The sequence below is a fragment of the Capra hircus genome, chromosome 7 (genome assembly GCF_001704415.2).
Source record: "Capra hircus breed San Clemente chromosome 7, ASM170441v1, whole genome shotgun sequence".
NCBI lineage: Eukaryota > Metazoa > Chordata > Mammalia > Artiodactyla > Bovidae > Capra > Capra hircus.
The window spans coordinates 40,136,481-40,152,271 of NC_030814.1; the positions used below are offsets into that span (position 1 = coordinate 40,136,481).

At 42.2% G+C, this 15,791-nt stretch overlaps 1 protein-coding gene across 6 annotated transcripts in view; it reads left to right on the top strand.

Moving 5' to 3' along the window:
- EBF1 (early B-cell factor 1) overlaps positions 1-15,791 on the top strand; it is a 407,699-nt gene that overhangs the window by 249,775 nt on the left and 142,133 nt on the right. For all 6 annotated transcript variants that reach the window (XM_018050098.1, XM_018050099.1, XM_018050100.1 and 3 more), the window contains exon 7: positions 4,973-5,054. In XM_018050098.1, coding sequence (XP_017905587.1) covers positions 4,973-5,054 — 82 coding nt within the window. The remainder of the gene's footprint in view (positions 1-4,972; positions 5,055-15,791) is intronic.

Below are 15,791 nucleotides of genomic sequence, written 5' to 3' on the forward strand. Positions count from 1 at the left end.
AGAAGTCAAGACTTGTGGATTAATACTTTTAGCTCTCAGAACAACTGTAACTCTGTGAGTATTGTCATGTTCCTGACCTCTCAACTTTCCCACGTACACGGTGAAGAAGGTAGGCCCAGTGTTAGTTTAGGTCACTTTATAAAAGTCCTGTAATCCACAGAGATAACCCATACATTAGTGAGTCCTTTGGGCCAATATATAGGGTATTAGTTTAGATTTGTCTTTCAATAAATATCTAAATTTTGTTGAATCTTAGTTGTTTTATTTTATTTTTTTGCCTTTCACATGGGTTGAGTATTCCTGACCTGCCTAATTGTAGGACTTCTGTGAGGATTCAGTGAGATTCTGAGGATAGAAGTGTTTTGAATCATGTAACACTGTATGACCACAAAATATTATTTGTATTGAAAGTTAATGGAAAGGTGTCACGTTTCTTGCCACTCCTTCCCCCATTCAAAAAAAAAAAAAAAAGCCTGGAGTTGGGTCCTTCTTGGGCTGTTTCCTGTAGTTTATGGACTTCTGGAACACTAAGGGGTCAATGGGGGCTTTGTCTCGCTTTGGGTCAGTTTCCCACGGTTGGGATAAGGGTGTGCGCTCTTTCTCCCTGACAACAACTTTATCAAACACACCCGCCACACAAAATGTGGTAATTTGGTAGACAAAAGTGTGGTTTTGAGTTACGCTAACCTCCCCTTTGTTCAAAGCACCCCTCCTTCTTGGAATCTGATATCTTCTCGGCAGACCAGCAGATGTGCACGTGTCCCCAGGTTTACAGATGCCTTCAAAACAGCCTGATAAACTACCACCCCCCCCAAAAAAACTTTGTGTGCCACATCTAACTCCATCTTTTGGTGGGGATATTTTTAACTCCTGCTTCTAACTCCTTGCAGTTCCTTTAAGGAAGTGTGATCCGAAAGGGTCAGACATTTGGCCTCTACTTGGGGGAAAACTTTGAAAGAATTCCTGATGCTCCGCCTGGGATAGGGCTGGCTTTCTCCAACAGAACTAGCCCTTCTGAGTGTCTTTGCCACATAAGGGCTTGTGTGAGGCCTCAGGCACCAGTTGACGCTGTCTCTTCCCCACAACAGATGGTCAAGCCTTCAGTTTCAGCTAGGGATCCACTGTTGAGAGGGCGGGCAGAAGATGCTGCCAGCGTGCCAAGTGACAGGGCAGCTTAGGGTAACGGGGATCTGGTTTGTGCCCAGCATAGCTTTTGTGCTAACGATGGGCTGGTGACAGGCGCCTCGCCTGGCTCATCGCCGAGGCAGAAGATCCCCTGCCCCCTTGATTCTGTTTCTCTGGCAGAGCTAACGTCCTGTTTGCCTGCCTTTCAAAATCCATTTTGGCACCAGATGGACCCCCTCATGGTGGCTAGCAGTTGTCTGACTTGAAGATGTCAGAGGGTGTGCTGACAGCTCCTTCCAACACAACCTGAATCTGGCTGTCGGGTCTGGCTCAAATGGCTTTAAACATACACAGGCGACAAATATTATCTATCAGTCCTGAAGAACCAGGTGTGGGAGTGGGGTGCCCACTGGCTGGAGAATGGCAGCGACGTCTCCCTCCACAATGTTCAGGTTGCTAGTGTGGAAACAATCATACTAATAATTACTCTTATGATTACTCTTATTTGTGCAGCTGCCATTGTGGTACAGTTGCTGTCAATGATACAATTAGTATTAATAGCAACCATGCACTACTTCTGTGATTATTAAAACTACTGTAGCACAATGGGTAAAAGCACAGGCTTTGTGCAAATTTGAGTTGATCCAAGTTTGGTAACCTTTGGGCAACTTATTTACGTTCTCTGAACCTCAGTTTCCTCATTAATAAAATGGGATTAATAGTAGAGGTTATTTAAGAGGCTTGAATGGGAAAATATATTTGAAGTTCTCAGCTTTCTGAACGCAAAGTAAGCACCCAATACATGAAAGAGATTATTATTATGACAGCCACCATCACTGTGTGTACCATGTTCCAGACACTATGTATCATTGCAGTTAATTTTCATAGTCACCTTCTATGATAGGGACTGGTATTATACCCAAATTCTAGGTAAGAAGTGTCGTGCAGAGTAGTTCAGCACTTTATCAAAAGTCACACAGCAGTATCTGTCAGAGTTTGATAGGAATCTCAGTCTGAATATTTTTAAGGGTCATGGCATTTCTATCATCCCAAGTCGACTCTTACTGTCAATTTAGTGATAATCAGCCCTGTCCTGGGGTTTGTGTGGCTTTTAAATATTCTCTTTCAACCAGCTGTGCTTGAAAGAAGCAGCCAGTTTTCACACTTTAGGTGTCTTTGGATGTAAGCTTGAGCCTGGTCAAGATGGCAGACTCACTATCCCTGACCTTCACCACATCAGACAGTTTCCGACAGTAAGGTGTGGTCGCTAGGGCTCCCAGCACTTGCTGTCTGAGAGTTCAGAGCGGGGTACAGTGCAGAGGCGCTTAGGATTGGGACCACACCCTCAAACCCCTCTCCTGTCCCCGGACTCCCCTACTGCAGGTGGCCAGGTTTGCACTGGCCAACGGGCCAGTGTTGCTCTTTCAGCAGGATTTTATTTTACTCAGCTGGGCTCAGCAGTGTGCCATGAGTCATTTCTCTTTTTCAGAAAGGTTGATAAACTTTGGCCTCTGTGAACAGAACTGGAAGTAGGGATGAAGGATTGTTCAGAAGCCAGGTCTTATTGATGGACAGTTGAACGTTGCGTGATGTCGAAAGAGCTGTTTCAGGAAGATATTTACATTTTAAAATGTGATTTTGAGGGTGGACAAAGTCACTGTCTCTCTTCGAAGAGTTATTCCCATGCCATACTTCCCTCTTGGCAGAGTCTAAGAGACCGGGGAGGAGAGAGATTCTGTTGGGACATCGCTTAGTCTGGTTTTCAGAAATTGGCTGAATTTGGTGCTTCTTTGTGCTGTGCTCTGGGCTTCCCTGGTGGCTCAGAGGTTAAAGCGTCTGTCTACAATGCGGGAGACCTGGGTTCGATCCCTGGGTTGGGAAGATCCCCTGGAGAAGGAAATGGCAATCCACTCCACTACTCTTGCCTGGAGAATCCCATGGAAGGAGGAGCCTGGCGGGCTGCAGTCCATGGGGTTGCAAAGAGTCGAACACGACTGAGCGACTTCACTCACTCTCACTCATTATAGAGGTGCTATTTGGTTGATAGACTTTATACTCAGAGCTAAATCCAGACATCCCAGCTTGATAGTTTCTCACAAATTATGTGTATTGAAGTAGGAATTTTACTGCAGTATAGACTTGAAATGGGGAAAAGGTGATGACAGGAAAATTCCTGTGAGAATTTAACTGAGCAACATTTTAATGCATTGTAATATTTTGGGAAAGTGGGCCTGAAATCCATATTCCTAAAAGTAAAAAGGAATGAAGAACTTTCAGCAGCTTTTAAAATGCTTCTTTCCCCAAACATATTAATAGGCGGATGGAGAGGTTTAGTTGTAGGTAACTAACAAGAAGGCCCTGATTGGACACTTTTGATCATGCTGCCTTTCCATGATGAACTTCAACAACCCCCACCTAAGAAATATAGAAATAACTCTCCTGAGTCACAGAAAGGTAGAAATAACTCATCTAATTTATCACCCAGTGCAGGACACTTTTAAAAGTTAAAGTGGGTACTTTTCATTTTGTTGTTGCTCAGTAGCTTAGACTCTTTTGTGATCCCATAGACTGCAACACTCCTGACTTCCCTGTCCTTCACTATCTCCCATAGTTTGCTCAAACTCATGTGCAATGAGTCAGTGATGCCATCCAGCCATCTCATTCTCTGTCATCCCCTTCTCCTTCTGCCTTCAATCTTCCCCAGCATCAGGGTCTTTTCCAGTGAGTTGGCTCTTTGTATCAGGTGGCCAAAGTATTTGAGCTTCAGTTTCAGCATCAGTCCTTCCAGTGAATATTCTGGGTTGATTTCCTTTAAGACTGACTGATTTGAACTATTCACACTTACAATAATACAGCTGGTGTAAACTAGTATAGTTCCGGGCAAATTGAGACCTTTGGTCACCCTAGCCAGTAAAACCCATGGATCTCGTTATGGAATCAGTTCAGAGATCAGGTGGCTGTGAAGCAGGACGTTCCTTCTTCCATCACAAATAGCTTTTGTCTATAGCTGGCATGTAAGGAAAACATATGGGATATGTTCAAGAAATCAATCGACTTTAGTCAGTATGTGAATCTTCTCATAAGCACTTCTAGTCAGAAAATTTTACTTGGGATTCCCTGGTGGCTCAAAGGGTAAAGAGTCTGCCTGCAATGCAGGAGACCCAGGTTTGATCCCTGGTTCGGGAAGATCCCCTGGAGAAGGAAATGGCAACCCACTCCAGTTTCTTGCCTGGAGAATCCCCATGGACAGAGGAGCCTGGCGGGCTACAGTCCATGGGGTCACAAAGAGTCGGACACGACCGAGCAACTTCACTTTCACTTTCATGTTCAAAAAATCAGTGGGCTTTAATCAGTATGTGAATCTTCTCATAAGCACTCCTAATCAGAATGTTTTACTTGGAGATGCTCGGATAAAAAGTGTTTACCATGTCCTTATATTCATCCAACATGTATTTTGCTGCTTCATCATCTGTGAATTTATGGTGCTTAAATTACATGTTGTTGTTGGGGACCATGAGTAATTCTCAGGCAATTATCTCCAATTGGAACCTGCCTTAAATTATAGGGAAGACTTACCCTCTCTATGAGTGAAAATACTTCCTTGGGGGCTTAATTCTTCTGTGAGATCTGTTGGCACCACGGAGAGCATTCTCTTCATATAGAACATCTAACTTGGGTGTGAAACGCAGACTAAATCTTTAAACCAAATACTGGCTCTAACGTCATTCTGAATGTTTCAGAAAATGCCCAGAGAATAGAATGCACAACCCAGAAGTGACTTACTACTTTTTTTTTCCCCTTCTGTGGCGGACTGAAATGCTAACCATGGTAATTTGTTTCTTCACAGGTTCTTCTTGAAATTTTTCCTCAAATGTAACCAAAATTGCCTAAAGAATGCAGGAAACCCACGTGACATGCGGAGATTCCAGGTGGGTCTGTCTTGCCCTTCTTATACCTGAATAATGACATGAGTATCAGGAGAGGGTAAAAGAAGTCTTAGGTAGAGAAGATCCAGAGTCTCATTGTATCATTGTTTTCTCAGAGGTGACAAGCGGGCGAGTTTGGGTCCCTAGGTGTCTTTTCTCTAGAAGTTGTTGTTTTAATTAGAGAAGGATTAGGACTGAGCCACCTGTGTTCAGTGGTTGAGGTTGTGGTACCCTTTGAGCCTCGTCTGGCTTCCCGAATGGACTCATAGGCTTAAACCAGGGGTCCCCAATCCCCAGGATCTAATGCCAGATGATCTGAGGTGGAGCTGATATAATAGAAATAAAGTGCACAATAAATGTCATGTGTTTAAATCATCCTGAAACCACCCCCTCCTCACCTTGTGCATGGAAAATTTGTCTTCCATGAAACTGGTACCTGGTGCCAAAAATGTTGGGGACCACTAGTTTAAATCACTGCATGTTATGTGAAGCACATACGAATCATGAAGTCTTTGCCTAAAGTTCTACAGGTAGAAAACTGGTCAATAGGAGCTTTGTGCTGTTTTGGAATTACGTCACTTTCTTCCTTCCTTTCTCTTGTTTTCCCTTTCCAATCTTGGAGATTATTAGTAATTATCTTATTAAAAGTGGATCTCTGAAGAAGCAGCGTGTAGGGCAGTATGGGTGACCTTCAGTCTGTTTGAGAAATGTCCTTGTTCAGCCCATGTAAATGTTTTCAAGCATCAGTCAGATCTGCCTCCATTTAAAGCTTTAGTGGTATGTTAACCTCATATAATTATACATTTACTAAAGGAAAAATATGTGAAAATACATTTGTTAACTTCCAAAACACAGAATGGTGGTTAGGCTTTTGGAAAGGTTGCTAAATTCTAGGTATGTGCTTCTTAAACTCTAAAGTGCCGAGAATCCTCTGGGGATCTTGTTAAACTGCTAATTGAGGTCTGCGGTGGGCCTGAAATTCTGCCTTTCTAACAAGCTCCCAAGTGATGGGCAAAGCCATGGACCACACTTGGAGTAGCAAGGTTCTAGACCCTTATGTTGCTCTCCATCGAATTTTATGACTAACTCATTTGGTCAATCTTAGTTTCTTCACCAGAGTAATGATGTGTCTATCTATGGATGCCCATGTGGTCTGTCAGTGAAAATATCTTGGAGTTTAAGGTATGTTCTTAGGTGGAGTTAGTCTGCTTTAAGTGTAGATTGAAATATAGGATCTCTGAGAGGATCTGGACAAATTTTCTCTGTACCTTCTCTGATGGGAGAAAGGGAAGGGATGATTCTGGGCATTACTTTTTGGATGTCAAGATCTCTTAGTCTCTAAGATAATTATTTTTTTTAATAGGTGAGACTTAGTAGTCTCATGAAAGAACAAATTCAGTAAAAAGAAGACTCCTGCCCCTGAGATTCTGAAGCAGTTCTGGAAATCATTTGGGCTTGCCGCCTTTTGTCCTGACAGATGAATGGGGAGAACCCCTAGATGCCTAATTTCCTGGAAAATGTCTCTCCTGGGGAGCTTCTGACCAAGTGGGCAGACTTGGGTGCTCTCATGCCTACTTAGGACATTTTTGTGTTGAGTTGGAGCATCTTTGCTTGTGCAACATGTGATGCTGTTAAATATGTGTTGCTAAGTGTCTTAAAATGTGAGAATGAGTTTTGTATAAACTGTGTTGTCACTTACCTTGGCCTTGAAATGGGCCATGTATCTCCTTTTACCAAGCTTGGGTTAGGAAAAAGACATGTCCAGACACGAACCAATTCATAACATATAATAAATGTGTCTAAGACCTGCATAATGCGTTGTGAATGCTAGGATCGACTTGGCTGTGCTTCACAGAGTGGCAGAGTTAGAGATGGTCTTCAGTAATTTTGGGAATCTAAAAGAGAGTGTGTGTAAGGTTTCAGGGGCCTTATTTTCCCTTGCAGAACCTGCTAGTGAAATGTCTGAAAGCTTTGAATTATAGGAATGTAGCTTTTGGATGAGATGAGAACCAACTCAGTCTGTTATTTTTGAGAGTGTCTAGAAAGCTTTATTTTTGCAGACAAAGTAGTTATTCTTTGTTGAGTAGAAGGGCTACTGAGGCAAGGAGGCATGAGTTAGATTTCTGCAAAACTTCAATTTCCTCTACTGTAAAATGGAGTAAAAATGATGATTCTTCTTCTTTCACAAAGGACGGTACTTTGAAAGCATGACCGATTTGCAAAAGATGAAATATAAATGTACAATTTTGAAGAAAATATTTGCTATAAACTAAAGCTGGGCCAATAGTTGAGTACAAGTTTTCTCAGCCTGGGCAGAAATGACACTTTAGACTGAATAAACCTCGTTGGGAGGGAGGTGGATTTGTTCTGTGTGTCAAAGGATATTTAGCCAGAATCAATGGCCTTTACCCACCAGATACCAGTAGAGAAACCATCCACCCCTTGCAGTCATGAGAGACACCAAAATGTCTCCAGACATTGACAAACGTCCCCTATGGGGAAGGGGATGCAGAATTGCCCCTGGTTGGGAATCACTGGGATAGGACAGGTTTAGTCCTATCCCTGATGACCTCTGACATACTCTCCTGCTGACAGTGCTGCTGTCCCAAAGAGTGCACCCTTTGATTACACTTGAAAGTTGCCCAACACAAGGTCCCGCCTTGACAATGCTCTGTCTCAGTATTCTCCAACTGATCCTAAAGTAGGTGGACCTTTCCCAGTAGGGGCTGCTACCTTGACCACTACAGAGTCAGTCTTTGTGTCAAAGAAGAGCTCTGTCTCTATCAGCAATGACAAATTCCTTATTAGAGCTCAAATTTAACCCCCTTTATTCCTATCACCGACTTCCGGCTTACTGGGAGAGGAAAGAGGGAGCCTGTGGCAGAATGAGCACTGACACTTTGTTTTGTATTTGTGTTCATTTGCGTATTTCATGAATCATCACTTTTACACGGTTAACACATGGTCTTATGCATTGTTGGATGTATCTAGCAACTGCAACTCAATGCGCCCTAAACACTATTGTCAGCCTCATTTTTTGTGTGGGCCTCTGCCTCAAGCTTGCTTTTCTTCCTGTGTTCCTTGTCTTGGTTCATTTCTAACTATATTAAGTGCTAGGGAGATGACCATTTATATTTGGGTCTGCATTCATATTTATATGTAAAAATATATGAGTCCATGTATGTACCTTGATATACATCTATGGACATTGTCTGTAATGATGATGATGATGAAGCTAACAGTGCTGGTGTACTTTTGTGAGCAGTTTTGTGCTAAGTATTTTATGTGAGTTACCATATTTATCTTTGCAACACATCCAAACAGGAATTAGGGTCATGCAAATAGGAATTACTTCCACTCTACAAATGAGGTACATGAAGTTTAGGAAAGTTAAGCAGTTTGCCCAAAGTCACACATCTACTAAGTCCTGAAGCAGTGATTCAACCCAGTCGATTTGACCCAGATGTTCTCTAATGTGGTGCAACAGTAAAGAACTTGTCCACAGCCTTTAGGCAGATACGTAGTGAGGCAGTAAGGAGGTCTGTCTACATCTGAGAGCCCAGGGGGTACCTGTGAATAGTATTAGAATCCCAGGGAAGTCAAGAACAGTGTTCAAAAGGGTGTTTGCCCTGAATAGAACCTAAGGATGCCAGCTGCCCAAAGAACACTGGGATTCCAATATATCTCGTCAAGCAGAATGTGGAGTTGTGCAGAAGGGGAAAAACTTGAGCACTGTTTCTGATTATAGCCACAGTGCTGGTCAGTGTTTACTCATGTGAACTGTAGAGAAAGAGGTTATTGCTCTGAAGGCTGCCTGAGCTTCACCTAATTGGTAGAGGTTTTGGCCAGTTCTCAGGGCAAGAAAGACCCTTCAACAAATGAAGCCTGAATCCAGGCGCCCCTGATGGCTTGGAGCACTCATTTGGAAATCATATTGACATTCCCAGCTCTTAGGACTAAACCAGAAGGGGGAGGATGAGTCTTCTGTGCAGCTGTGCCGGCTGGCAGAGATGAAGCACTGGTGGAAGGTTTCCCATGAGCAAACATATGATTTTCCTCATTTTTCTCATAGTACGCTAATTGGAAAGCTGGTTTCAAATATTTTGATGTCACTGTTGCCTCTGAGGGGAGTGAGAGAGTGTCAAGTTGGCATGAGAAGACTCCCTTCTCCTCTTTACATCTCAATGTGGCTTTTCCCAGTGACACTGAAAACCCAAGGCCCAGAGACATCTGAGTGAAAGCACGCCCTCCTGCCTGTCCAGGGGGCTCCCCCTACCTGTTAGGGATGCCACTTTCTCTCTTGTCCCGTTCCCCAGGTCCGCGGATATTCATGCAGCCAGGCCAGAGTGCGTCTCCTCTGAACAGCAATCAGGGGCCTGTGTAGGTGACTGAGGAGGACATAAGAAAGGTTGTTGATCTCTTGACATGTAAAGACATTCTGTCAAGCAAACTCAGCCTCACAGCAGCTGAGCTTCTGGTGTGTAAACAGAGACTGCTTAATTACACAGGTCATGTCAATTAGCATGACCTTAGCGTTTTTGAGAAATTCATCACTGTCTGCAGAGCTCGGCTGTATTCATAGTTTCAGGCAGTATGGAATAAGCCTTGTAGAGAATTTGGTACAATCTTTTTATTTTTAAGCTTATAATTGATGTTTTCTTTTGAAATCCCCAGGCTGTGGTTAGGGTAACAAACTTGCTTAAATACAACAGTGGATACAGGCTTCATTCAGTTCTGTGGGTGTGGGGACGATGGGAGAAAGAGAGCAGGAGGGAAGGCGGTGGATGGAGACAGCTCTCTCTCCTGACAGGGAGAATTTCCCTGTGACTAAATGAGCCTGTTTCTTCATCTTGACACTAAAAAGATGCTAATGTCAAAGGACTGTGTTAAAACCATGTCACGGGTCTGGTTTTTAACTGACGGGAGCTAGACAATTCAAGCTTAAGATTTAAATCCTTATCAATAGCTTCCCTTGTTGGGGCTGGCAGAGCGGGGAGGTGAGGGGAGGAACAAGAACTGGGTACAAGCTGTCATCACAGTAGATACCGTAATACCTGGAAAACTGGGAAGTAAATTTCCAAATTCATCTTATTGCTTTAACAAAGTTTTCCACAGGCTGTAAATCTGTATCTGTGTATAAATGTTAGATCTGTAACTACATGTGAACATAAATGGAAGATATGCTTGTTTATGCATGCACGCCTGCACTCAGTAGTATTTATTGACCTGGTAGGTGGTGAGTATATTGTGATAAGAACAGGAAAGATGGAATGTTTACTCTAATGAAACTTAAATTCTAGTTGGGATCTATTAGTTAGGATAATACTAGCTGCTGTAACAAATAGACCAAAGAAGATTTAATGGCTCACCTTCAACAGAAGGTTGTTTATCCCTAACATAATGGTACAAGGCAAGTGTTTCTGGTGGATGAGTAGCTGTTGTATGTGAAGTAGTCTCCACTACCCCCTAGAACCTGATTGTCTCCATACATCCAGTTGAAGGGTAAAGAGTGCATGGAAGGGCTTATGGGCTTAAAAACCTCATCTTAGAAATGATTCTTGTCAAATCTGCCCACATTCTACTGGCTAGAAGTCTGTCACACAGCCATGTATGACCACAGAGAGGCCTGAAAATGTCTACTTGTACTGTCCAAGAAGACAAAATAGTAATATGGGGGACAGTGACCTTCAGTTGCTACACTGTGTACAAATAAATAATTTCACATCATTAAAATTTTCAATTATTGCTTAAAGAAAATGAAGCAGGGTGTTATGAGAGAGAACACCAGTGTGGGATGGGGGATGGGAACATACTTTAAAAGCAGGTGACCAAGGAAAAGTTTCGAGGAAGGGACTCTTAAGCTCAGAGCTGATGGATAAGAATAAGTCATTTTAAGAAGAACCAGAAGAATTTTCTGAGCAGAGAGAACAGCAAGCCCAAAATTCATGTTTGTCTCGTGTTTATCTGAGATGAACAATTTTCTTTTGCTTACTCATCATTTGGAATGGGGGTGGGGTAAGAAATATGAGGAGAAACTACCAGGTTTTTCTTCCCAAATTCCCACCAAAAATGTGTGGTCTTTCAAAAATGATGACGTAGTTAATGATATTAAAAGGCAACCCTCTGCCTTCCCCCCTTCTTCGGTGAATTCTATAAATTTTGGAGAATCCTTATTTATTCAGAAGCCCACAGAGTATGATTAGAGGATTCTTAAAATATATGCCCATTCTCTGTAGTTTTGGTCTGCTTTTAAAGGCAGTTAAAGAAAGAAGGAAATGTTCTCAACCCTTTTATTTCTCTCCCACCGTTCCCCACCCCCGTCTTATATTGTTTTGACAAACAGCACATCTTGCAATTAAATTCTTTACCAACAGAATGCTAGGGGCCTGAGCCGCAATCACTCTCTTCCTACAGAATAATTTCAAGATGCACCATGCTGATTAATTATACTGAAAGCAGCTCTAATGATAGTTTCAGAATACAGGATTAATTCACATAACATGGTAAATACAAATGGTGGATTTTCAACCTGATATATTAAACCATTACGGCTTATTGGGCAAATATGTATCTTGGCATGAGCCTTATGCTGGGCCTTGGCAGAAAATATGCATCACTGAAAAGGAATCCTTATGACCAGGATTTGATGAGTGGTAGCTCTGCACTTAGGGGAAATAAATTCCTACATTAAGTACAGTTGCTATTGAAAAAAAATGTAAAATATATTAAAGGATAGACATAGAAGTGTTTGGTTTGATCAGTGTTGCCCAGTGGTTATTGGATCTGAGGATGCATGGTGCTTACTGAGACTTGCCAACCCAGAGGTATTCTTATATTCTTCCACTTTTTAGGTTGTAACTTATAGAGCTGTTACTATGTGTGAGACCTTGTACTAAGTGTTTTACATGTATAATTTTATTTGTGTTTCTACCCTCTTTCCCCTGTTTACTTTGCTCCAAATGAGCACATTGGCCTTCTTTCTCTTCCATCATTTTTCTTCACCACATGTACTAAACTCCTTCCTTCCTCAGGAGTTTTGCACTTGCTATCCTGTGCCCCTGGACATTCTTCCGCCACATCACTGAATGGCCGGTTACTTCTTATTAGTCAGATTTCAGCTAAAATGTCACCTCCTTCGAGAGGCCTTCCTAATCATCTGCTCCAAAGTCGTTCCTGCCTGGGCTTCACCCCCTTCCTCATTTTATTTTCTTCCTGGAACTTTTTACCTTCTGAAATTTGCTTCCATTGTTTATCTGTTTATTGTCTAAAAACTCTTTTTTATTCTGGACAGAGACTGAGCTCTTGATGGGCACACACTTTGTCACTGCTGCTTCTCCCATACATAAAATGATGCCTGACACCTATTCCGATGATTAAGTGACTTATCTAAGGTTACAGACTAGTGAGTGGTGGAGTCGGGGTTCACACTCAGCTCTGTCTGAGCCCGGGATCTGAACTGACGACTGTATGCTATTTTCTTGCTTCCAGTTTCCATGTCCCTGTACCGTGGTCCCATAAACAGAAAGCATGCATGGCAGTTATGTATACTTGGGCTCACTGCTACTTAAAATGGCCAATGGGAACGCATAAATGGAGCACCAGTTAAATGCCAACAACAACATTAAAAGGCATCAAAAGTATCCTGATCCACAGAGAGAAAAACTAGGTTCAGAACAATGATGAGTTTTTATTTCTACAATGTGTCACAGTTCAGGAGACAGAAGCTCAGTCTAGTTTCTAATGGTTCAAATTAGTTTAGCACAGGAATCCAAGGACTCAGAAGTGTCTGTTCTTATCTTACTGTTAAAAGAAGAGAGATTTTTGTCTTGAGGCTCAGAGAGTGAATTTAATTCAGCTACTCAATCCCTCACTCCTGCAGTTCCACTCTGTTACGTCCTGTAGGTTCATGCGTCCTCCATAATTTTTAATGAGTTATTTGGGATCTTTCAACCAGATAGAAACTTGCAATCAAGCTGGTTTCAGAGAATATCTCTTTCCATATCAACCAAGGAGATTTTAAAGGACAAAGTTAATGAAGACCCAACTGCTGCAGACCATTTTTATGTAGATAATGCCTAAAGTGTAGTCAGTCAGATAGACAGTGATGTGTACTGGAAGAGACAGTTAGGGGAAAGAGGACCTAAGCCGGGAGCATGCATTGAGAGGCCAGAAGTGGGCCTAGAGTCTGAAGTTTCCCTTCAACTTTGCCTCTGCTCTTAATTCACCCTGTGGCCCTGAAGTTTTTAAGCCTCTTGGGTCTCAGTTTTCCAAGCTGTCAGACACGACTGAGCGACTGAACTGAACTAAAAAGGAGGAATTGGATGAATTCGCAGTATCATAACTACTGAGGTCTCCTTTTATCATTTTCTCTTATGAACCTCTTGTGGTGACATATCTTCCAACTTAATTGCATTTATTGAATAAGAATCACACTCTCTATTTTAAAATTAGTCAAAGCCATGGAAACCGCCAATTTCGAGCTTCTCTTGTGCATGAGATTACTGTGTTTCCATATGGAACTGATATGATCCCATATCAACAAAGGCAAGTTATTGCATGTTATAGTGTGCATCCTTCCTATGGATGAATCAGGGTACACTTTCTGCAGGGTTGTCTCCAGGGCTACATTAGAAAGCTCGTAGTTGGGAGCCACTCAGTTCAGTTCAGTTCAGTCGCTCAGTCATGTCCGACTCTTTGCGACCCCATGAATCGCAGCACGCCAGGCCTTCCTGTCCATCACCATCTCCCAGAGTTCACTCAGACTCACATCCATCAAGTCTGTGATGCCATCCAGCCATCTCATCCTCGGTCGTCCCCTTCTCTAGATTGGCTGATTTCTTGGGTCTCTTGGGACTCATTGGAGGAGCCTGTAAAGGGTAGTTCAGTTGATAGGTTGGGTGTAGAATGTGGGCTGGGTGAAGCAGAGGGTAGAAGTTTGACCTAGTAGACTTTATTTTGTAGGGAAGTTTTAGGCTTATAGTAAAATGAAGGGAAAGCGCAGAGAGTTCACATATATTTCCTTAATATCCCTTAGGCAGTTTCCCTTATTAACATCTTGCATTAGTGTAATACATGTATTACAACTGATGTGTCAGTATTGATATACTATTATTAATTTCCATAGTTTACACTAGGACTCACCATGTTATACATTCTGTGGGTTTATACAGATTCGTGGTATGTGTCTACCATTACAGTGCCGTTTAGAATGGTTTCATCTCCATCCTCCCCCACCGGTTCCTTTGTGCTCTGCCTATTCATCTCTCCTTCCCTCTTCCCAAACTCCTGGCAACCACTGGTCTTACCACTATCTCCATAGTTATCCCTTTTCCAAAATGTCATATAGTTGGAATGATGAAGTATATAGTCTTTACAGGTTTGCTTTTTTCATTTAGTAATCTGCATTTACGTTTCCTTCGTGTCTTTTTGTGCCTTGATAGCATATTTCTTTTTAGTGCTGCATCATCCTCCATTCTGTGGATTACCAGTTTGTTTATTTATCCATCTGTTGGACATTCTGGTTGCTGGTGCCTTTTATTTAGTCGAATTTTTAAATTACTATGATGGTTAAATCACATGCAGGTGTAAAAAATTATTCAGAGGGATCCTGTGTATCCTTTATTCAGTTTCCCCTAATATAGTGATATTTTGCAAAATTATTGACCAGTATTAGATTGTTCTATTGTTCTATTGCTCAGATGGTAAAAATTCGCTTGCAATGCAGGAGACCCAGGTTCAATCTCTGGGTCAGGAAGACTCCCTGGAGAAGGGAATGGCAACCCACTCCAGTATTCTTGCCTGGAGAATTTCATGGACAGAGGAGCCTGGCGGGCTGCAGTCCATGGGGTTGCAGAGAGTCGGACATGACATACAGTATTCATACAGGATATAAACATTGATGCAATCCACTCATCTTATTCACATGTCTCTAGTTTTACTTGTACCCATCCATGTGTATATTTTAGTGCTATACTATTTTGTGATGTGTAGGTCTGTGTATCTGTCACCCCACAGTCAAGATATTAGACATTTTCCTCACTGCAAAGATGCCGGCCTTATGTAGCTTCCACATCCATCTTCCCTCTGCCCCTAGTCTCTGCCAACCACTTCTCTGTTCTTCATTTCTAAATTGTTGTTATCTCAAGAAGTAGTAAATAGAATCATGCAGTGTACTAGTTTGCTACAACTGCTGTAACAAAATACCACAGGCCTGGAATGTGTTTTCCAAAATCCTGGAGGCTGGAAGTTCTGGATCAAGGTGTTGGCAGGCTTGGTTTCATTGGCTTGCAGATGGCCACCTTCTCACTATGTCCTCACATGGTCTGTTTTCTTTGCCTGAAGACCCTTGTGTGTCCAAATTTCCTTTCCTTGTAAGGATATCAGTAAGATTAGATTAAGACCAACCTTAATAACCTCATTTTAAACTTAATTACCTCTTCGAAGGCTCCATCTGCAAATACAGTTGTGTTCTTAAGTTCCAGGGTTTGCGCTTCAACATGTGCATTTTGAGGGGGACACAGTTCAGCTCATAATATGCAGTATGTAGCCTTTTGATACTGGCTTTTTTCATCTGACATAATTCTCTGGAGATTCATTCAGATGTATCAGTAGTTTATTCCTTTTGATTGCTGAGTGCTATTCCATGGAATGCCTCATTTTATGTACTTCAGGCCAGTGCATTTCATACCTTTATAAAGGGCTCTGAATTAACGCAAACATAGAATAAGCTAAACCCAGAGG